The following is a 25,567-nucleotide window of genomic DNA, read 5'->3' as shown; positions in this document are numbered from 1 at the left end:
TGAATTACCAGGTAGTCCCCAATGAATTACCAGGTAGTTCCAAATTACCAGATAGTTCCAAATTAATTACCAGGTAGTCCCATATGAATGACCACACACAAAAAAAAATTATCAGTATGGCAGTGCCTAGCGAATTCATTTTGGGAGAACAAACAATGCAACAAACAAGACAAGACTAGATCTCTGAGGAACTTGCTTCACAACTAGAGGTGTCACTTGTTTTGTGGCTCTTTCAGACTTCCAGAATAACTTTGTGAAACTGTGTCTTATACACGAGTGCAGGTATCCATTATATATACACAAATATGGATGTGGATGCCTGCACTCATGTGTATAAGACAAAGAGGTCTGGGTGGAGTAGCAAAATAAATAATAGATACTGAAAGAATGGGTCCACACTCAAAGGACTTACAAAATATAGCGCTTGAGCCTTTCTCAAAGTAACAAAACAAATGTACAACTGTCTATTAAACACTGGAAGTGAAGGGGAAAAAAGCATGTGTGGCGTCATCAATTAGCATCAAAATAGTACACATCCCAAAATCAATAAAAAACTGAGTGCAAATACTGCACAAAGGAAATAGAAAATAATATAGCGAATAAAATGCTACCATAAAATATGATATTAAAAGTAATGCTTAAATGTATCAACAGTAGTTTATCGGTTCCTGTCAGTAAACTGGCCGAAAAATACTGCAGTTTTAACAGATAGTACCTCAGTAGTTAAGGTGCAATAGAAATCAGACAACAAAAATGTATAAAGCAGAGCAGATAGTCATGGCTCATTAGTCCTATAAATAATGTAGTAAACACATTCCGTAATAACCCCCCACATCAACTAAACTAGAGCCCGCAATAAAATCATATGCATTAGTAAACACAGGCTCACGGCGACCGAACTGCAGTTAAAGGAAAACTATACCCCCAAACAATGTAGGTCTCTATAAAAAGATATTGCATAAAACAGCTCATATGTAAAACCCTGCTTCATGTAAATAAACCATTTTCATAATAATATACTTTTCTAGTAGTATGTGCCATTGGGTAATCATAAATATAAAATTGCCATTTTAAAAAATAAGGGCCGCCCCCTGGGATCGTAGGATTCACTGTACTCACAAACAAACCACATGTAAGGTCACATGAGCCAATTAACAGACAGAGTTGTGTCTTTTGCTTCAACACTTCTTCCTGTTACAGTTAGAGTTGTAGTATTTCTGGTCAGGTGATCTCTGAGGCAGCACACAGACCATCACGAAATGGTGGCTCAAGGCAAGAGATGTAAAAGGGCAATATTTACTTAAATATATATTCCAGTTTGGTGAGATTCTTTTATATGCCACTTAATATGATATGAACTATCTGTTGCTTAAGTGTTCATTTTGGGGGTATAGTTTTCCTTTAATGGATCCGTATCCCGATGTGTTGCCATGTCAACGAGTCTGATCGTCTATGACTATATGCATAAGTCACTATGGCGTTGCACCCCTAGCAACAAAAAGTGGCTAGTACCAGGTTAGGGTTGGTCACACTACGAGTTCATCCCTGTTAGACCATCATAACAATTTGGACATTTTCGTGTTTTGATTAATGCTCTGCTGGGACTGCCAATGTGTTTACTCAAACATATGATTTTATTGCAGGCTCTAGTTTAGTTGATATGGGGGTTATTTCAGAAAGTGTTTACTAAATTATTTACCAAACTAATGAGCCATCAGTATCTGCTATGCTTTATAGCTTTTTGTTGTCTGATTTCTGTTGTACCCTGATTACTGAGGCGCTATGTGTTCGAACTGCTGTATTTTGCAGCCAATGTTTATGGAACAGGAACTGATACACTACTGTTGATACCGTTTAATATCATATTTTATTGTTGCATTTTAATGGTCATACTATTTTCTATTTCCTTTGTGCAGTATTTGCACTAGTGATGCGCGGGTTCGGTTTTTTCTGACCCGCACCCGACCTTAACCCACCCTCCCTCAGCCCACATCCCACTTGCTTTTATAAAGCCGCAGGCGCCCACCACCCGCAAACATGAGTGTTAGGTCGGCCTGAACCCGTGAGTAAACCAATGGGTATTGGGCCGGCACGCACATCACGAATTTGCACTTGATTTTGTGTATCGGGTGTTTGGGGGATGTACTATTTTGATTCTAATTGATGACACCACACATGCTTCCTTCCCGCCATTGAGTGTTTAATAGAAAGTTGTACGTTTATTTTGTTACTCTGAGAAAGGCTTGAGTGCTAGCCAAACTGTCACTTTTTGAATAAACACCTATTGATATTTGTAAGTCCTGTGATCCATACTTTCACACACAAAAAAGAATGGGTCACAGGACTTTGGTAACAAATAACCAAAATTTCAGATAGAACAGGCAGTGAGTTACCATAAATTACAGAGAATTGCCTTTGGCTTTTCTAAATATAACAGCTAATGGCTGGATTGGACTTGCAGCTCTATGATCTTGCACAGAGAATAAAAATCACATACCGACAACAATTTGTTCTATGCATGTTAAAGGGACATCATGTTCACCCAGAAGGAGGTTCTTGTAATGGAATCTCTGAAACATAAAATATTTTAAGAAATCAGAATAAACACCATCTTGTTACACCACTGTGTTATAGTGCTGTATATGACACATGCAAAATATAAATCCGCTGATGTCTACCGCTACAACGATGTGTTTGTTACAATTACTAGTTACCGTAAGTATGGGCAGAACGGTGGCTAGTGTTTATTAGCAGTGCTGACTTGCAATGCTGGGGTTGGAGTTTGATTCTAACTAGGGCACTCTCTATAAAGAGTTTTTTTAGGGCTTGTACGGTCTAGCGTTTCTTACCCTGTGGTCAGTTTTCCTGTGTACCACAGATCAAAACACAAATACATCCAAGCACCGGTGGAACGCAACATGGTGAAGAGTTCCACCTGTGTTTGGCACGTGGATGCGCCTATATGAGTACAACGCTATAGGGAAATACTGGCTGTGCTTTGTTGTGAGCTCCGCAGGAAAACAGACCAGAAGGAAGGGCAGGGTCACAACACCCGTCAGTACGAGCCCTTATGCTGCTGTATGCACCCATTTAAAATATGCTCCGTGTCCATCTTTTTGGTATGCAAAGGTGCCATATTATTAGAATATTTGTATTCATTCATATGAGTGGAAACTGCTCCTCATTTAAGTTATAGTTTATACATCACTTATGGACTCCAATGCACATTTTAGTGCACTCAGAAGGCTAAAGAACTCCTTACCTTTACTAAGTGATTACTTGTGGCCTGAGTAACTCTCTGATATGATATTGCCAGATCTGATCTCCAAAACAAAACAGAATATGCTTTTAAAACATGCCTGTGACCCGTCATTGTGTGATAGTCTCCTCTAGTTCTTGGAAGACTACATTATAAAAAAATGTTTGGTCTGCGCAGTTTTCCTAGCACAGTAAGAACTAATTATTGCAGCGCAATGTGGCTCCTATCACTGCAGCCCTGCCCGCACATCTGGAGGTCAAAGCCTGCTGGAAGTGACAAGCTGTTCCAGATGTTTACTACAGCTCATTGCACTCAAGGGTACAGCTGCAGGGGAATACTCTACCGCTTCTTATATGAAAATGCTTCCCCTGTAAAGTCAGGGCAATCCACAATGAAGCATGGGCAGTGTTGCAGGCCTGAATGTGCCAGGTACAGCAATTATTGGAAGGTGAAATGTTTGATACAGCTACTTAACTGTAAATAAAATGACTATGGCCTAATTCAATTTCTGATGACTGCTATGGAGGTAAAAACGTAGTTGTATCCAACTGTCGCACCATCCTGTAGAAAAATACAAAGTATAAGACCAACCTGGAAAGGCACACTATTCTCTGTAATGAAGGAAATCTTGAAATTGGTGCAGACCAGTTTCCCCCAGAGGTCATACTGACTTGTATCAGAAGCAATGCACTTCCGGACAAAATTCACTTCATTCACAACTATCTCACCTAAAAATACAAGAATAATTTGGTTAGGTAACATTTGAAGCTTCAACTGAAATAATGCTAGTCATTTATCTCCTAATGACAAATTCATATTACAACGCGTCACGTGACTTCATTTAAAAGCCACCAATGTTAACAAATCAACAAAAAAACTAAATAATAAACATGTTCCTTTGTTTGAGTACCACACTGGACTGCATACCCACTGTACTTATTAATGTAAGGTGCTGTTACAGTAGATAAAAGATTAAGGACATGGTTCAAAAGGCACACAATAGAACTGCCATAATATGCAAGAAAAAAAGTGAAGTATCTACAAGTTATGTTGTACAGTATTTTGGTCAATTTGACAAGGCACAAACACTGATACTTTCACCTAAAAATAAAACATGTTGATTTATGGAGCAATATACAGGAAGGCTTAAATGGCATGTGATGCATTCTGTGAGTATCTATTTACTCAGAAGTACTTAAAGGGGTTGTTTACCTTTAACGTAACCTTTAATATAATGTAGATACTTATGAGACAATTTTTTATATTATTATTTGTGGTTTTTCAAATATTTATCGGTTTATTCAGCATTTCTCCAGTTTGGAAATTTGCCTCCTACCTAGTTGCTGGGGTCTTGTTTACCTTAGAAATTAGGCAATGGTTTGAACAAAAGACTGGAAATTGAACAGTAGAGACTCATCACCAGTGTTAAAATCTGCGCTACCTTGGGTAACAAATCGCTTCAAAATGTTTTCCCAACAGCAATAAAGTAAATCACTGGTGGGAAAATATACAGTGTGCTTAGTTTTCTGAAGTCAGCTGAAGTTTCCTTGCGGTGCAACTTTCATTATGCAAAAAACTGTTTCTTTAAGTATACATCACTTCCAATAAAGGAAAACACAATGGAATAAACACTGACAACAAATAGCGGTTTCTCTTCAGACAGCTCTGGAATAAAAACAATATTCTGTCCCCAAACTGTTTGTACTGGAGCCACTGCAAGCAAGAGTAAATATAATAAGTATAGTGATTAGGACTTTAACACTGTGTTACATTGCTTCACAGCAAAACACCTACCAAATCATTAAACACTCTGCCGCTTCCTTCCTCTTTCCTTTAAGGAGGGCTGATTTATATAACTGTTCTCAATTAGTAAAAAAAAGATTGAGAGCTTGATGAGTCACTCGTGTAATATCTAACGTAACGTGACTCACTCCTTAAAACCTGACATGAAAGTGTCTTTGGGACTGGTTACCAGAGCAACATATTATATTATTTTTAGTATTTGTAACAACCAAATAGCAATCAGTTATAGCTATAAAGGATAATTTTTTTTTTATACCCAGGGCTTAAATTTAGGTTGACAGATTGGATGGTGTAAATGATGGGCATAGTCTAGATGAGTCACAATATATGCAAATATCTACACTCATATTGCCATTAATATTTAAATGCACATTTATCCGGAATGATTCTAAATATATAAAAGCAATAACATATCCATTGGAAATACTGTCATTTCTGTATAAAATACCTGCACTAACCTGAATAAAGTTAGATTTTTTTTGTTACACCATATGGCAATAGGGTACTTAAAGGACAACTAAAGTCTAAATTTGAAAGGCTGTATTTTATATGCTGAATTTACTGTACCAGAGGTTCGGCAGCTCTGTAATAGTTATGACCTCTGCATTCATTTTTGTCTACAGCAGCTCTCCATCTTGGATCTCACTAGACTGTGTTTGAGAGTCAGTGACTCTGCACACACTCAGGATGCTCTGGGCTGCTGTTGAAAAGCTAAGCCGGAAGCTAGGAAGTGATGAGAAATCATGACTCCTCAGCAGAAGTAAGATTAGATCTTTCATAGAAATTGTTGCAGCAAGACATTCTGATGCAGAGCACCTTTATTTTTATGCTACCATGTAAAGTAAATCTGAATGAATTACTAATCAGCCTTGTATTGTACATTTTTTATTGTGTATATTTTGTATATTGTGAGTTGGCCCCAAAGCTCAGGTAACAGACAGCAGCCCACAGCTTGTAATCTGTAGAAAAAAAGATGGGAAGCTGCTGAGGTTTCCTATAGTAAAAGAAATCTTCACTGCCAATGGCCCGGAACAGAACATGAAAAAACAATAGCCCTAGCAAAAAAACAAAAAAAAAAAAAAACAGATTGACTGTCAAGGTTGATTGTGAAGGTTCTATTTAATTGCTATATATATTTTTCATTGGATATCTTTTTTTTCTGGCCTTCCCTTATTGAGCTTACAATCCTAACTGCAGCCTGGTTGTTGTTAGGGCAATTAGGCCTTAGCAGCCAGATAGCAGAATGCATTTCAAGATTGAAAAATGAACAGAAATCACAAAAAATAAAAATAAATAAGAAGGCTGATTTCTTTAGACTACTGTTGAGTACATCAGGTATGTGATCGGTTATCTGGAAACCTATTATCCAGAAAGCTCTGAATTATGGAAAGGTCATCTCCCATAGACTCCATATTATCCAAATAAATAAATTATTTTTAGAAATAATTTCCGTTTTTGTCTGTTATAATAAAACATTGCCTTGTACTTGATCCCAACTAAAATATAATTAATCCTTAATGGAAGCAAAACCAGTCTATTGGGTTTATTTAATGTGTAAATGATTTTCTAGTAGATTTAAGGTTTGAAGATCCAAATTACAGAAAGATCTGTTATCCAGAAAACCCCAAATCTGAGCATTCTGTATAATAGCTCCCATACCTGTACTTAAAAAGCTAGTTTCTAGGTGAATTACCCCTTCAAATTCAGCTGTTTCACAAATCCGGTTGTAAATAAGAACAAAATTAGTCAAATACTTTTTCATTTGAAGATTTTTAGCTTCTAAAAACTGCCTTTTGCCTAACTAGGATTCAGTGGGAGCCACCATGACATGCACAGGTATGGTTTAATGGAGCAATGGACTTCAGGTCAGCACTCAAGTCCATATATATTAAACAGCATATATATAAAATAAACAAACACACACATCTTCAAAGCCATATGCATCTCCATGGCTTCAGTGTGCGGATCACAGTAAATTGCCATTTTTTAGAAACACAACAATCTCCACTGGATAAATGCTGAAAATATATAAAAAGTTCCATCAAAAAGGTTAATGTGACAAGCCATGGTGAAAGGCGACTAGAGAAACAAATCTTGTTAAACTATTTTTCTGAAATTCCTGGTTACTTGGCAGGCAAAACGGCTGACACATGCATGGATTCTTAGTCATCGATAGAAAACTGTGCCAGTAACATTCTTTTGTGTTAAAGGTCTATGAACACACACTCCTTTGTCCGACGTTGGATAACTGTACAGGATCCCTGCACAAATTAAGTGAATAATTTAATTATGAAGGAATTAGATCAGCTTGTTACATCTTCCACCCTCACTTGAAATAGCAACCAGAAGTAGGGGGAGAGCTAGCCAAGTCGTTATCTGATCAGGCTCCCCCCCCCCCCATTATATTCCCAGTAGCCACACTGTTACAGTGGAAGGCAGCAGTTTATTGTAAATGCCTGGGAACGTTTGTTTTACATTCCAAGCAAATGAACTGAAGGTTCTACTGTCAAACAAAGGTAAAGCCCTAACATTTCATTTTCACTTCTGACGCTGCAAAATGCAGCTTGAAATACAACTCTTTCACATTAACATATGTGCAGGTAAAAACTTTGGGAAGAAAACTCTAAAGCACTAACATTCCCTCAGTAAATCAGGGTTTACTTCCCCTTTAAAGCTGGTGCATTAAAAAAATAATTTTTTTTCTCCAAAATCCAAAGCATTAAAAGGGTTTTTTAGCTTTGAGTTAACTTTTAGTATGACATAGAGAGTGCTATTCTGAGACAATTTGCAACTGGTTATTTTTTGGTTTTTGAGTTATTCAACAGCACTCCAGTTTGCAATTGGTTGCTAGGGTCCAAATTATCCTAGCAACCATGCACTGATTTGAAAAAGACTTGAATATGAATAGGAGAGGCCTAAATAGGAAGATGAATTATAACAAGTAGCAATAATAATAGTTTGGTAATGATGGAATATGTGTGAGAGCATCTGCACAGAACGGTCTTACATTCCTATCCCAAATGAGCAAAATGTGGTCAGCATGTTATCCATAGTCATCTGTAGAGGTAACTTATAAAGTTCTCTGGGGCAGGGACTTCCTAAGAGTCTGACTGGGGTACAATTGGCCCAACATCCAGCCACTGAAGTACCCACCGTCGCTCCCTGCACTACTGACTTTACTGTTAAAAATTAAAGATGCCCCTGCTTGTGCTCTGATGGGCCAGTCCAACCCAGAATCTCCTTCCTACTGTGCCTCAGACCAAATGGCACTTAGTCTCTGTGTATTCATACTTATTTATTGTATTGTATTTTGTAACAGTACAGCATTGCATATCATTGTAGCGCTTTATACAACATACTTATTTCCATACTTTTGAGGTACATACTACCAGTACTAAGAAGTCCCCATGGAGAAGAAGATATCCAGGACAGCACATTATACATTGTTTGACCCACAGAAAAAAAATTCTATAAAATCACAACCTACAATAACAGGGTAGTCGTCTCATCCAAACTCAGCTGTGAAGTTGGAAAAAAAACGTAAAAATGGGTCCTAACCGATGACTGTTTTTCCCTAATCAGACACCGGTTGTAGCGGGTCAAACATCAAAGATTGCCATGCTAATATTAACATACAATGAAGGTTAGGCTTGGAATTTTAAATGTCCTTATAAAAGACAATAGCAAATTATTTATTACACCATCAGGGTTATATGGCAGTTAAACAATTCCCCCCAAAGTCATTGTAAAAGATGTAAAAAAAAAAAAAAAAGATTGTAACATGTCCACTGAAATTCATTATAAACCACATGAGAGAAATTCATCAAAAAGAGCAGCTGTTGACTTGCAGACTATATTAGCATATTTAATTTACTTTAGATATAAATGCCTAGTTTTCAAAATAAAATTACAATGGCCACCTTGTTTATCCCAAAAACAACTATGATTAAAATCTTGGTTTCTCAGGGTAAAAACATAATTTACAGTTTATTTTATGCCAGTTTAGTCACTTGCTAAACTGGGAGCTGAACAAGAAGACCTAGCCAATAGTCTGCAACCACAGCACCCCACCCATCCCCTGAAATAAGCAGCACTTTGGAATATGTTAAACAAGGAGCTACCGCCTATACTTGCCCTGCCAACTCTCCTCTTTCAACTTTGAGAACACTTTGAGCATATTTTTTTCCAGCAATTGCCAGGATATATTTAGATCTTGTTCTGTGTCCATGTGAAGATGTTTATTTAAAAAACGCAAACAATACGAAAACTGGTTTTGTGTTTCAGCACCTACAGTATATGGGTATCCAAAGGGAACTCTTTTTGTTTAAGATAGAGATTCCTAAACTTTCGATCAGACTTTTAGGTTGGTTTATTAGAGGTCATTCTCCAAATTAATGTAGATCCCTTGGGAAAATGGTTAACACACTGGATTTGTAACAATCAGCTTAGCGTTCATTTTTTATGTGGGCAATGTACCTACATTTCTTCCTTGAAATACATCCCATCAGAAAGTCGGACCATGCCAGATTAGTGAAATCTCAAATAATATTAACATCTTTGGATGCATCTCAAACAGGACTGCACACAACTATTTATACCTTGCCATTATATTAATATAGTAATAACATGCCCTGTGCATGTTAAAATAAACCAGTATTTTTTGTACTTAAAATTAACCAGCAGTGAGTTAATGATGTTGCTGTACTAGCACAGCCAAAATATCCACATCACATGCACAGCAAGTGTAGGAGGAATAATCACATCACAGACCCTGCGGGGTCTCCGGCTAGAGGAGGAGGAAAGATCAGGCAAAATACAACAAGTAAATAAACAGCCCAGCTCTGAAAGCAAAGTAACATAAAAAAAGAGAGACTAAAGGGAAGTCAACACTGCTGTTTTGTTGTAGTTAATGTTTATTTTGCTTAGCAATAGGTTATATACCGAGACTTCTTTTTATCCTGTTATAGTGGAAACAGGAAATATGTGCTTATGGTATTCTCACAAGTACAGCAATAAAAAGAGTACATCTGCAATATAAACAAAAGACATTTCATTACAACCCACCTTGAATGTTCTAAAAGTTTCGCTTGTTTTTTCTGTGACCCTTTTGCAGATAAAAATGTCAGGTTGTCCTGTGGTACAACTACCCCTGCTAAATAGTACATTATTTTCATCCTCTCTCACGGGATGTGAGATATGTATGGTTAGATGTAACAATTTCAAGCAATTTTGCACTATACATCAATTAAAAAAATTTGTGAGTGTGTGCACTAGCTGTCAAAGTAGAAAGTTTTTATTCTTAAATCTTATACAGATTAGTCTTAAAGTGATAATCTTTCAGACCAGAATTAAAGGAATTGTTCAGCGTAAAAATAAAAACTGGGTAAATAGATAGGCTGTGCAAAATAAAAAATGTTTCTAATACAGTTAGTTAGGCAAAAATTTAATGTATAAAGGCTGGAGTGACTGGATGTGTAACATAATAGCCAGAACACTACTTCCTGATTTTCAGCTCTCTTGGTTTACACTGACTGGTTACCCTGGTTACCAGGCAGTAACCAATCAGAGAGACTTGAGGGGGGGCACATGGGTCATATCTGTTGCTTTTGAATCTGAGCTGAATGCTGAGGATCAATTGCAAACTCACTGAACAGTTATGTACCATGTGGCTCCCCTTCAAGTCGCTGACTAGCTCAGAGTTAATGAGCTGAAAAGCAGGAAGTAGTGTTCTGGCTAATATGTTACACATCCAGTCACTCCAGCCTTTATACATTACATTTTTGGCTAACTATATTAGAAATTTTTTTATTTTGCACAGCCTATTTACACAGTTTTATTTTCAGACTGAACTGTTCCTTTCAGTTGGCCATACGTTGTTTCTAAAATCCTAATGTTTCCATTGTACCCTAACCTTTAGTTTGTAAACTGAAATTTGTAGGGTTTGTAGGGCCCTCTAATCCTATTGTATTCTGTAAACCCTTGTTTGTTATCCACCATTGATTCCCTGTTTGTTAAAACCAAGTTTAAGCACTGCGTATCTTGTCGGCGCTATATAAATAAATGATGATGATTATGATGATGTAGAGATCTGCTCGTTTGGCGATTTGACCAAACGAGCGAATCTCTCCCCTATATGCCCACATTGAGGTGGGCGATATCGGGCTGATCCGATCATGTAACACAGGTTACGTAGCACATCAGATATACCCTGTCCAATACAATGGTGTTTTTTATCTGTTAGGTAACCTGTGCCTTTGCTCCTTTTTTCCAGCTTGAATGGCTGCCTCCATGGCTACACAGCAGATTGTTTATATAAATTATAGTAGTCTTTATGAAGCAAACATAACAGCTTTACCAGTGCAGAACAATAGTACATTATATTTTAATTACTTTGATACACTTTCAGTTTTTGTGTTACTGTTCCTTTAAAAACAGTTGGAGTAGAAGGATTTATGTACCGATTCCACAGCCCTGATTATATGAGCTGGAGTAAGCTTGCATCTGTCCCAAGGTGATCTCAATAGAGATGCTTCTTACTTGCCTAAAGCACATGATAAACTAAAGTCACTCATTTTGGAGGCACAATCCCTAATTTTGACGTGGCAACATTGTCCCTAGTGATATCCCTGCTATTAAAAATGCCCAGAAATAGTTCAGTTATTTTCGCATAAAATGAGGTACTTGGTGTCTGCTCTCACTATGCAACAAAATGTTATAACCATGAAAAAAGGGGATTTTTGCTCCATTTGTACACAATTCCGGTCAGCAGAGAAGACCAAGCAGAAATGAAAGAGTTACAGCCACATCATATCTGAGCTGCTGTCTTAGCCAAGACTATTACCATGCTATTTATTTACTGAATAAAACCCCCTGTCTTTGTAAATACATGCATCTGCATAGATTACTGATATGTCAGGGGCCCAGGGAATGTGCATTGATCAATTTTTCTTCTTTTTTTCTATATTTATTTACTGAGGCTCTAGAATGCTGTACAGACACCAAATACCAGAACCATGCAGAAGGCTAGACAGCAGATAGCTGATAGACAGCTTTATAAGCAACCTGTACCTTTCTGTTTCAAGATTGCAAATCTGGATATAATGTCACAAATAATGCACACACTTTGGGGAAAATCACAAACAGATTTTGGTATTAGGAAACAAAATATCTGCAGGAAGTAAAAATAAAGAAACATATCTGTAATTCTTTATTGTTAATATGCTGCCTGTACAGAAGGGCTGCCCTCCTTATTGCCTGATACATTAGCAACTCTCATGGACAGAATTAACGGTAAATGTTCACAAGGTATTTTTTGTACACCTGTTAGGGTAAGGGCACACACTAAGATTCGGGGAGATTTAGTCGCCCAGCAACAAATCGGCTCTTCTTCGGGCGACTAATCTCCTCGAAAAGCCTTCCCGCCGGCTAGAGTCTAAATCGCTGGCGGGTTGGCACTCGGAATGCTTCGTTTTCCGAATTCGCCTCACAAGGAAACTTCATCGCTCCGAATGAGAATGATGAAGCAACAGCACATATCAGGAATATATCACAGTCTGGCATTCACATGAATGGAGTAAAACAAACTGCTATATTCTATGCCTTCATGTTTGTCTCATGAATTTAGCAGTTGTGAATATATACTGTGTTATACTTTGTTTATATAACATCAACAAAACTCAAAGCTTCGTGCCTTGGTTTGGAGATCTTGCTATACAAGTTTGTCTAGTTTACAACAATGAAGAAGCAAATTTTCCTTTTGGTAGTTGTCCTGTGGAAATGGATTAAATACTGAACTCCACAAAATAACAAAAAATGGTCTAAGCAACCTTACAATAAACATTATTTAAAACTATTCAGTGATTTTAAAGCTATTTGTACAGTAATTGCTATTCAAAGCAGGATCAGTCTAGATTCTATGTTTCTGGGTTGTCTTCAGGCAAAAACTGGTACGACAAGATCAAACGGAATTGACCTAGAAAAGATTGAAGGTGTAGCCCACCCACATAATAAATAAAAGTTTGCATAACAAAAAAAAAAAACATACAGCAGGCACGCCTAGAGCAACTTCAGCCCCTTTCCAGGCTGGATAAGATAGAATACTCTGCAAATACGTAGCTACTGTGCCAATCCCCATGGGCAGTTTAATCATCTGGATTGAAATAGCATAGTTTTATTTGCAGTTCTTCTGAGATTCAACTCTCTGCAAAAAATAAAAATACTGTAGTGCGTAGTACCCAGCATCCCAAGCACATGCACTGCTTATGCACTTAGAGAAGAAAGACCTAGAAGAACATGGAAATAGGAGCAGCGGGGGGAAAAGGCTGTTGGTTGTGCAATGCAGCGGTATTTTAACAAAACTAGGGGTTTTAAGATGCCCTTCTATCCGTGCAGAATTCCTGGGCAACAAACACTGAATTGCTTCAAATTAACAGAACCATAAAGCTGTGGCAATAAACACAAAGCCTTATGGAACTACAAGCTAATGGGTACAAGAATATGTGGGATGCAGAAAGCAAGTACAGGTACAACTTTTATTTATCCAGATATCCCATGCATGCCAAAATTATTTAAATTATTGATCTGAAGAATCATTAGCTGGTCATGTGTGGTTTATCAGGTGTTTATTCATACTGCCTCTCCAACAGCATTTCCAATGTAAATGTTAGCACAGCACCTCCTGAGCCATTATATCCACTTATCAAGTGCTCTGTACTGTGAGCTCTGTGGCGAATACTCCCTTTGCTTTCTAAAATTGGATTTATTTATGGCCAATTTATTTATGTTTCCACATTTCCTCTCTGGTACATGTGGGAAGTGAGAATTTCTGTTCTGTGTCAGGACCACACGAACAGTTCTGCTTCATCTCTTCCCCTCAAACTGCTATTAAAGGCAAGCCTAGTACGCACTTAGTGCAAGGCTACCACCGAAGAGAGTCCATTTATCTGGGTGGGGGGGAGCATAAAAATCCTGAAAATACACATACACGCTACAAAATGCTTTTGACAGATTCAGTACAGTAACAATACATTCCCTCTTCACTTTGTTAACATGCAATATTTATACAATGTGCTAAATTTAGCTTGAAGTGTGTTTGCCCAAACTTCTTTGCTTATTGACATGTTATAATAAATCATTATACAGGTATGGGACGTGTTATACAGAATGCTTGGGACCTGATCTGGATAACGGATCCCATACCATGTACCAGGGAAACCAAACCACTTGAATGTGAGAAATAAGAAAGCACACATGGGTTTGCCATTCCTGAAATCTGAGAATTCTAGATTTATAGGAAGAACATGGCAGCTTTTATATTGGTTTATTTTAAACTGGTAAATGGTTTATTCACTGATTTAAGATAAACCCCCAAAAAAAGAGCATGTTCAAAGAATATGCAAGAAATGGAAATTAAACCAAGGCACATGTGAGAGCAGATAGGTGATCACCACTAGGGATACTAGGGGACATTAAAATGTCAATTTCAGCAGCAACGATCAGGGATATAAGCAATTGATGTGAAATCCTAATTTAGACTGAATTAAACTGAAATGTCCCACTAGTTCACTATTGCAAGGATGAGGGGCTTTGTGTTTACAAGTGCTGCTGAACAGTAACCAATATGTGAAACTAAATATAGTTTACAACACTGGCTTTAGGCTTGATATAAAAGAGACAACCACTGACATAATCATTGTTTTTTTCTGGAAATGAATGAGGCTTTTGTTTGAGATGCGTTGTCAGCTGCCATCTGATTTTTTAACATCTGCAATTCCACAATAAATCATATCCCCTTAGAGCCAATAAATCAACTAGAATTAGTCTAACTAGTAGAGATCAATCCCTGCAGAGAGACAAATATAGTACTCACAACCTGCTGGGAAAAGTAACAAATACTGGAAGATATTGAAGCTGAGTGCTTTGTTCATGACAAGCACTTTGCATTTCTGGTTTGTAAGCAGGGGTGGGGCATTTTATTTTCCCATAATAAACCAATAGTCTGTATCATAAGGCATGCATTAAGCAATAAGTGGTTTAAAGCTAAAAGTAGAAAAGCATAATCAGCATGCACTTTATTTCCAGAGGATGCTGGAGCTGTATCTAAAGAGCACAGGTTGGGCTGGAGGTTGAAAAATCCTGCTCAGCATCACTGGTCCTCAAACTTGGAAGCAAAACCTCACCATTAATATTGTATTTAAGATTGTGGCCACATGCCATCAATACCACATATTCCATCTGGTATTAAATGGCTACTGTAAAAGTCCTAAACTTTTTTTAACTGTTATAAATGGCAAAGCTGCTGATGACAACTTCAGCCTATTACATGCAATAACACTGTACATTTCATGATTATGTCAATGTCCAGGTATAGGACATTTACACATATATTTAGGAATAGGCTTTCATGCACAGCACTGACAAACAATACTTTAGATGTAGTGGTCATGTAACATACCATTACAGTTTAATACTTGCTTTGAGATAGCATGCCATTTTTATTATTATTAACCTCCAACCTATGATAACCTTGTATTACCCAGGTATTAGGAGCCATTAGGAGCTTACCTTTGTTATTTTATGAGAGCTAATTATCGTTATCACACGCCTTTGTATCTGCCCAACTCCAGAGGGCCTTAGGATAATACCTGCAAGTAAATAAACTTCCAAGACCTTTGATTAACGTATTGCGTGCGTTCTGTGTGCCAAAAATGGTCAAATTGCAAAACATGAAAAAAATTTGCAGGTGAAAAAACTTGTAACTTCTTTTTTTATCAGCAGCAACTATATTCTAAAAACAGCAAAACACTGCTTGTAAGCATCTGTCAAAAGCTCTCAGGAGACAATGCTATTACATACAGTGTGAAGTCCCAGTATTTATTGCTAAACAGTCTGTGATTGCATTAGTATACAGGTATTGCCACTAACTAGACACTGTAACACTGTGCTGTTTGCGCTCCTTGTATGTTTTGTGCTGTGGGTATTTAGCTCCCTATTTACTGTCACCTATACAGATACATCACAACCAAATACTAATCCAGCCACATCACATGACTGGTATGACATTCTGTGCTTAACCAAGGACAGACAGATCTAAATGCCAACAGCAACATGGCTCATAAATCTCCCTCCTGACTGTTGTTTAAGAAATGTTTACATATAAATAAGCCAATAGGATTCTTAAATATCACAGAGTAATGTAAAAAAGCTTCATTGATGCCTATAGAGCCCTTCACATGATACAATACAAAGATTGTGAATGCAAATGAAAGCTAATATGAAAAAAATACAACAAACGTACAAGAGAAAACGTAAACAGTATGTTTGCGCACTTTTGAGTTACCGGTAACTTTTAGTACGAACTCTCACTTTTACACTTTTAACTGTGGCAAACCTCTAGATTTACGCTTTGATAAATATGCCCCTAAAACAGGGAGTTTACTTAGAAATACAAAAATGATATCTGAATTTATGACCTTAGTTCAATAATTATGCACAGTATCTAGGATTTTGTTCAGGATTCAGCCAATATTCTGGATTCGGATTTTGTCGAACCAGATCCAAAAAACTATGTGACTTTTCGTTGCACAAACAAGGAATTCAAAAGATTTCTGTCCTTTTCCCTCTTTTTGTCCTAATTTACATATGCAAATTAGGGTTAGGATCTTTCACAAAGGATTTGAGATTCATCCGAACAGTGGATTCTGTGCATCCCTAAAAATTACACAAGCAACCAGGCATTGAACTGAACAAGAGACTGGAATATACTGTAAATAGGAGAGGGCCTGAATAAAAAGAGTAATAACAAGCAGCAATAACATTAAAGTTGTAGCCTTATAGAGCATTTGTTTTTAGATGAGGTCAGTGACCACCATTGAAAGCTTGAAACAATCAGAAGGCAAATAATGAAAAAACCCATAAAAAATAAATGAAGACCAATGGAAAAGTTGCTTAGACTTGGCTATTCTGCAATATACTAAAAGGTAACTTAAAGGTGAAACAAAGGACAAATGGAGGAAGAGGATTTATCACTCGCTAGTACCCTGGCCTGGGCAGTTTTTTTGCTAACAGGAGCAAAGGCCTGGGACATCATGTAAGTAAGGCATTACAATACTTGGGGGGGTGCTAAAACATTTGTCATCCCCCATCGATAGGAGCTTTTTGTTCTCCATTAAGGTACTAAAGCCACAAGAAGTATATAATGTTCCTTGCAACTATTATACAACTGGTAATATAATAAAGCTGGCCATACATGGGCTGATAAAAATGAGCTAGCCAGATATATTTCAGGCAGATTTTAAAAATTGATTGATGCTGTTCTTGTCCGACCAATACCTGTCGGCCTGCAGTATTATCCAATTGTTGGCCCACGGATCGACAAGATCAGCCTGATTTGGCCCCACACATAAATGGCCAAATTGGACAAAGATTCATTTATTTGGCTACCCCACCAAATGCCCAGAAGTTTACATATATCAACAAACTAACTAACTAACGTAAACTTTGATTCACTGCTAACCTTTTAGCATTTCCAGATTTTTCAAGGAAACCATCTGGAGGAAAAATATTTCTTAAAAAAAGCATGCCTTTAATTAATATTTTATGTGCTGAGGTTCATCATTTATTTATGTAGAGCCAAAGTAGTTATACAGCTCTCATTAGGGTTACAGAATGAGACAGAAGGCCCTGCTCCCAAGAGCTTATGATGAAGGGGAAACAGTATATTCTTACTTCCTGCTTTATCATACAAATAAAAGAGAACACAATCCTCAAAGCAGTGACTTCCCTCTGCTATATATAGAGCATATATACAGTGAATAAAGTACTCTCTGTAAAATATAATAAGTCACTGAGGCGTTCCATGATAAGCCTTTTATAAAAGTCATGTAATTCCAAGATAACATATCCTCTCATTTTACAAAAGGGGGTGCTTTATTATAACACACAGTTTTCCGTGAGCAGAGTGACAGAAATGACATCACTGAGCACCAATTCTAACTGATGATATCACAAATCACCATTTATAAGGATATTATGTATAAGATATTAATGGTTCTTGTGTATAATGATTTGAAAACATTTACATATCATAGTAGTACAGGTATGGGACCTGTTATCCAGAATGCTCGGGACCTGGGGTTTTCCGGATAATGGATCTTTCCGTAATTTGGGTCTTCATGCCTTAAGCCTACTAGAAATTCATTTTAACATTAAATAAACCCAATAGGCTGGTTTTGCTTCCAATAAGGATTAATTATATTTTAGTTGGGATCAAGTACAAGCTGATGTTTTATTATTACAGAGAAAAAGGAAATCATTTTTAAAAATTTGGATTATTTAGATAAAATGGAGTCTATGGGAGACAGCCATTCCGTAATTCGGAGCTTTCTGGATATCGGGTTTCTGGATAAGGGATCCTATACCTGTATTACAAAGTGTTTCAAACCAACGCGCTAAAGTGTCCATTTGCAGAGCATAGGTTAGAAACGGGGGCCATGCCATGTTTTTCTGCATTTTCCATAATGTCTTTTGCAGTTTGTAGTCACATTACCCAGTTAAATAGAACACCAGGCAGTCTCCGTGCAGCTGTTATACTTTCATTGGGGCCTTCCCTTGGGTGACCCTTCATCTGACAGCACTCCAGTATCCCAAACATGACTGGAGTAGGTTGGAGTGACAGGCCACTATTGTTCTCAGGCTCATGTCACGCTGCTGCAGCGCTGTTTATCATACCAAAGCTACAAAATGAGGGGAAAAACAAAAGGCAGCTGAAAGCCAGGCTGAATGCTCAATACCAGTATCACTTTGCTAACAAGCAGATTTTGAAACCTTGACTATTATAAAAAGGAGTAGAGACATCATATACTCCTATTAGATTTTCAGCAGTGTAAATAAACACTTTTTCACATTTACAGGACCCGAGGATCCTTGCTTATTATGGAGTTATGTACAGTGTATATATTTAGTAGTGCAATGCTACTTGCTGCTCAGTCAAACAATATAATAAGAGAATAGATGGGCACCTCCAGAATAGCTTATTAGCCTGTTTACAGGCCCTCCAGACAGCCTGCCTGAGCACTCAAGCACTCTCTGGGCAAAATCAATCAGATATCTATGGGGCGGCTTAGAAAACGGACACATTAGAGAGGTGATTCTGTCCATTCCTGATGGGTCTGCCTAGATTTCCAATATGAACTTCATTGTTCAACTGGGAGCCAAATGACAGCCGGAACTCCCAAATTTGGCCAGTGTGTGTTAATGGCAAAACTGTGTAAACATCCACTTATTTGGCAATCTTTACAATAGGTTACAATTCCTGGCATCCGCCGAAAGCAAGCAGTAAATCATAAATATTGAATTGTAGGACTTTCAATGCCAAGAAAGTACCCGTTCATTAAAAAGGAAAAAAATTATTTATTCTCTGCATAGTATTACTTCCAAAACGAATCCAATTAGGTTAGACAGATTAATGGAATTTGTAATTCAACAAAGGACATGAACATGACATCTGTGGCCTAACTGTAAGAGAGAATGGTAAAAAGGAGAGTTCTGAGTGTCTTTTTAACAGAACAAAAGATAAACCTGAATATTATAGTATAGGCATAAAAGTGTTTAGGTGCTGAAAACATTAACCGTTAACAGTGGTAATTTTCACCCAACCATTTACAGTGGTGTGAAAAACTATTTGCCCCCTTCCTGATTTCTTATTCTTTTGCATGTTTGTCACACAAAATGTTTCTGATCATCAAACACATTTAACTATTAGTCAAAGATAACACAAAACAAACACAAAATGCAGTTTTTAAATGAGGGTTTTTATTATTTAGGGAGAAAAGAAATCCAAACCTGTGTGAAAAAGTAATTGCCCCCTGAACCTAATAACTGGCTGGGCCACCCTTAGCAGCAATAACTGCAATCAAGCGTTTGCGATAACTTGCAACGAGTCTTTTACAGCGCTCTGGAGGAATTTTGGCCCACTCATCTTTGCAGAATTGTTGTAATTCAGCTTTATTTGAGGGTTTTCTAGCATGAACCGCCTTTTTAAGGTCATGCCACAACATCTCAATAGGATTCAGGTCAGGACTTTGACTAGGCCACTCCAAAGTCTTCATTTTGTTTTTCTTCAGCCATTCAGAGGTGGATTTGCTGGTGTGTTTTGGGTCATTGTCCTGCTGCAGCACCCAAGATCGCTTCAGCTTGAGTTGACGAACAGATGGCCGGACATTCTCCTTCAGGATTTTTTGGTAGACAGTAGAATTCATGGTTCCATCTATCACAGCAAGTCTTCCAGGTCCTGAAGCAGCAAAACAAGCCCAGACCATCACACTACCACCACCATATTTTACTGTTGGTATGATGTTCTTTTTCTGAAATGCTGTGTTACATTTACGCCAGATGTAACGGGACGCGCACCTTCCAAAAAGTTCAACTTTTGTCTCGTCGGTCCACAAGGTATTTTCCCAAAAGTCTTGGCAATCATTGAGATGTTTTTTTAGCAAAATTGAGACGAGCCTTAATGTTCTTTTTGCTTAAAAGTGGTTTGCGCCTTGGAAATCTGCCATGCAGGCCGTTTTTGCCCAGTCTCTTTCTTATGGTGGAGTCGTGAACACTGACCTTAATTGAGGCAAGTGAGGCCTGCAGTTCTTTAGATGTTGTCCTGGGGTCTTTTGTGGCCTCTCGGATGAGTTGTCTCTGCGCTCTTGGGGTCATTTTGGTCGGCCGGCCACTCCTGGGAAGGTTCACCACTGTTCCATGTTTTTGCCATTTGTGGATAATGGCTCTCACTGTGGTTCGCTGGAGTCCCAAAGCTTTAGAAATGGCTTTATAACCTTTGAAATTGAACTCAGGTGTGATAAACCACAGTTAAGTTATTTTTTAACAAGGGGGGCAATCACTTTTTCACACAGGCCCATGTAGATTTGGATTTTTTTTTCTCCCTTAATAACGTAAACCTTCATTTAAAAAACTGCATTTTGTGTTCAATTATGTTATCTTTGACTAATAGTTAACGGTTTTTGATGAGCAGAAACATTTAAGTGTGACAAACATGCAAAAGAATAAGAAATCAGGAAGGGGGCAAATAGTTTTTCACACCACTGTATATGAAGAAAGTAGTGAAGGGTGAAATACCTTGAGAAAATACTTCATTGTACAGATATAATCTTCCCCATCTGTTCTTTTAGGTGAAATTAAAAATTGTGGAAAAATGCAGAAAAACTGCAAAGAAAATGATTGGCCTTTACTTTACCCACCCCATCACACTGCACAGCTGCCTTCTGTGTGCCTAAAGGTGAAGCTGTAGAAATGTTATGACATGAATCATAGCAAAACAAATAAGTGAAAGTGCGTGCATTTTATATATATATATATATATATATATATATATATATATATATATATATATATATATATATATATATATATATATATATATATACACATACACATATACACACACACACACATATATATATACACACACACACATATATATATATATATACACACACATATATATATATATATATATATTTTTTTTTTTTTTTTTTAGTTCCTGAAGATGGCTCCAGCTGTTGAGCCGAAGCGTTGATCAAATAAAACCTTTTTGTTTATATATATACACATACACATATACACACACACACACATATATATATACACACACACACATATATATATATATATACACACACATATATATATATATATATATATTTTTTTTTTTTTTTTTTTAGTTCCTGAAGATGGCTCCAGCTGTTGAGCCGAAGCGTTGATCAAATAAAACCTTTTTGTTTATTTCATATAAAGACCTGTTTGGTGCAGTTTTCTTTTTGATTATTACCGACCGGAAAACTCGAATTTGATTCGAATTAGACCAAACACGATTCAAGTCTTTTCTCCGAAAAAAAAGGAAGGCTGAAAACATCTCCAAATTGGTCACTGGACCTCTCCCATTGACTTATACAGGAATTAGGCAGATTTTAGGTGGCAAATAATCAAATTTGAATTCTTAAAGGGCCAAAGTATGATAAATCTTTTTTTTTTTTTTTTATAAAACTCAAAACAAGCAATTTTCATATTAATAACATTGGCATCAAGCCTCATTTTTACCAGCCAGGCCGGTAAAATACCGGCCAGGTGGCCACACTACCTGTGATACAGGCTCACTGGTGGGAGAGGCCACGTGGCTGCTCTGGGCTTTAAAGTATTTCTTCATTGTGTCAGCAGTGAATAGATATATCAAATAACACAGCAAGTCCCATTTATATAACAAGTGAACTATAATTCCCTAGTCGAATTTGACAGTTTTGACCATAAAAAAAAATTTGAAAATTCTAATTTTCAATTTGACCCTTAATAAATCTGCCCCTTATAGTTCACTTGTTATATGAATGGGACTTGCTATGTTATTTCATATATCTATTCACTGCTGACACAATGAAGAAATACGTTAAAGCCCAGAGCAGCCACGAGACCCCTCTCACCAGTGAGCCTGTATCACAGGTAGTGTGGCCACCTGGCCGGTAAAAATGAGGCTTGATGCCAATGTTATTAATAGGAAAAAACATAGAGAATAGAGGAAGGTCAGTATTTTTTTCCAGAAAAGGTGGCAACCTTAATCACAGGACGTTGGAGACAAGTGACATATTTTGCTGCGAAAAAAAATGCCCATAGACTCAGTTTATTTAGGTCTTTAGTAGCCCACCCTATAAAAAATGTCTACCAAGCAGGGATCAAACAGTTAATTATATAACAACAATGCTTAGCGACAACTATTAATGCAAGCCTTTGATAAAGCCAACATGGCTGCAGTCTCTTCTAGTAATGGCTGAACTATAGAACAATTGTTCCAACACTTCGATACACTGATCTGTGTGTGAACTTGGCTTGATGACACAATTAGCTTTACATTAGTAACATCTTTAGACAATATAAAGGAAATAAAAGTACTTGGAAAAAAAAAAAAAAAAAGATTTGGGAAAACAGAAACTAGGGATGCACCGAATCCACTATTTTGGATTCGGCCGAACCTCAGAATCCTTCTTGAAAGATTCGGCCGAATACCGAACCCTAATTTGCATATGCATACATGCATATTTGCATATGCAAATTAGGGGTGGGAAGGGGAAAACATTTTTTACTTTCTTGTTTTGTGACAAAAGTCATGCGATTTCCCCCGCCGCCCCTAACTTGCATATGCAAATTAGGATTCGGTTCGGCCTGGCAGAAGGATTCGGCCAAATCTGAATCCTGCTTTAAAAGGTCGAATCCTGCCCGAAATCCCAAACCGAATCCTGGTGCATCACTACCAGAAACCATTTTTTTGCTCTCAGTAAAGTTAATTTACAAACATAAGTGCTAAACTGCACAATTGTAGTTGTCCATTGCAACTAGTCAGCAATTCATTTTGATCACTCCACCAATAGTAAGAAAACTAAATCAAAGATCTGATTGGTTGCCATGGGCAACTGTACAGATGCAGGTTAGCACATATCTTAGTAAATAAGCCATAGTCTTTTTCCATCCAAAGGGACAAAAGAGTACTAATCACAGAAAAAATAGATTTTATCTGTGTGCAGCTTTAGTTCCTAAAGCTGGTCATAGACCTGCACATTTTATTCTCATGCAATGACAAACTATCATTCATTCGTTTCAATGTACTGACCTACAACTAACATTTCAGAGGAAATAAAGTAGTAAAAATATAAAATCACACTAGGGCCATTCATTGACAGACAGCAATTGCATGAAAGTTATGTCTGGCATATAGTGGTTACTGCCACCCATTGATATTGTGACATGCAGAGATATTATCGTTAACCAACAAAAAAAATCTTTTTAACCTGGTACAAAAAATGTCAGGCATTCCATTCACAATCTGAAAATCGTACAAACCATTTCGTACGACTTTATCTTTGTATCTATGGGCAGCTTTAGGCACAGATCCACAGGAATGTTTCAGACCAATTAACAGCAATGAATATTTAGATGCCATAACATGGAAACTCCAAACCAAACACTCATGGGTACATATCTCAAATACAGACCTTAATGTGGTTAAACCATGTCAACAGACTTATTCACAGCATGAACATTGCAACATCTTTTATGATAGTAGGACATTTTAGCTGCCAACTTGATAACTATATTGGGCAAAAACAAATTTCTACCTCAATTAGCCATTTCATATATTAATCAGACATATAATCCTTTCAGTTTAAGACCACCTCAGACAATGGATGAAGTCCTCATACAACTATGGGTATGGACCACCTGTGCGACCAGATTATTTACATGGGGGGGGCATCAATCGGATCGCGTGACCTGCTTGCTTGGTAACTTTACCCAATAAATTTTGTATGGCCAGCTTTATTTTATTATTCTCAGAAACTCTTCATATGGTTTCTACAAAACACAAACAATGTTACTTCTTGCGACAACTGTATCAATTATGTTGTTTCATAGCAGCCAGGCGAGGAGAGAAAGCATTTGCCTTCACTGTATTTACTTCCTTCTCAGAAATTAGTCCTCTACAATGACAAGAGAGAGCAAATAACTACAAAATGTCCCAAATCCCATACAAAGTAAAAGCAATGTGCAGCCTCATGTCACATTACAAAGGTTATTAATACCTTACCTATTACACCCCCTGGATATTATTTACCCAAGAGGGGCTTTCAGAGGTTGAGTAACAAAACCCCTTTGCAGGTGTCTCATGGGTTGGTGTAAGAGGGGAAGTCGGTTGGACTTTGGAGCAAATACCTATAGCTGCCCACCGCATAAAGAAGTAAAATCACTTGAATGGGCAGCATGGGTTCTATAATATAACCTATATTAAACCAAAGCAACTGAGCAAATGAAACCCATGCTTACTTTATTTGCAAAATTAAAAGGCACTAAAAATGTGTTACTTTGCTACAAGGTGTAAAGGGGAATTGTGGTTAAGTGTCAGCTGCTACTAAGTGCAAAAATGCTGTGGTTAAACCACTATGAATTCTGGAAGAGGTGAGACCTGTTTACAAACAAAAAATACTCACACCACCCTTCAAAAGTGTGCACTGCTAACAGAATATCAAACAACAAAGGCCAGTGATAAATGTTAAGTTCACATGAGTTTCTTAAAGGGCCAACAGCAACAGCAACTGTAATACTCATGGGGCACATTTACTAAAGGGCAATGAATTCTCACTAAAAAGACAATTCACAGCGATATCTATTTACTATAAGACAAGTAACACACTTCACTAGCAAATTACCTTGTTGCTGATGAACTTTCGCTCAGGTGAACAATCGTTAGGCCATGTAACAAAATGTGAACATTTTAATTCGTTACCCTTTCACCAAAAACTATTTCGCCAGGTGCTGCGAATTAATACATTATTATGTCAGGGACATCATATCCTGCATTCCAAAAAAAAAATCATAACCTTCACATACTGGAAGGGAGGAATGCTGGGAATAGTAGTCTTGCAAGATAGAAAGGGCTAATTACAAAGTGGTGGCAAAGTG

At 37.4% G+C, this 25,567-nt stretch overlaps 1 protein-coding gene across 1 annotated transcript in view; it reads right to left on the bottom strand.

The window, feature by feature from the left end:
* Positions 1-25,567, bottom strand: part of mtmr10.L (myotubularin related protein 10 L homeolog) — a 47,017-nt gene that overhangs the window by 18,769 nt on the left and 2,681 nt on the right. The window contains 2 exon segments of the mRNA NM_001091102.1: positions 2,498-2,570; positions 3,851-3,987. Coding sequence (NP_001084571.1) covers positions 2,498-2,570; positions 3,851-3,987 — 210 coding nt within the window.

This window comes from Xenopus laevis, chromosome 3L, assembly GCF_017654675.1.
Source record: "Xenopus laevis strain J_2021 chromosome 3L, Xenopus_laevis_v10.1, whole genome shotgun sequence".
Classification (NCBI taxonomy): domain Eukaryota; kingdom Metazoa; phylum Chordata; class Amphibia; order Anura; family Pipidae; genus Xenopus; species Xenopus laevis.
The sequence above is the reverse complement of the archived record's forward strand: the minus strand, read 5'-3'. Positions and strand labels throughout refer to the sequence as shown.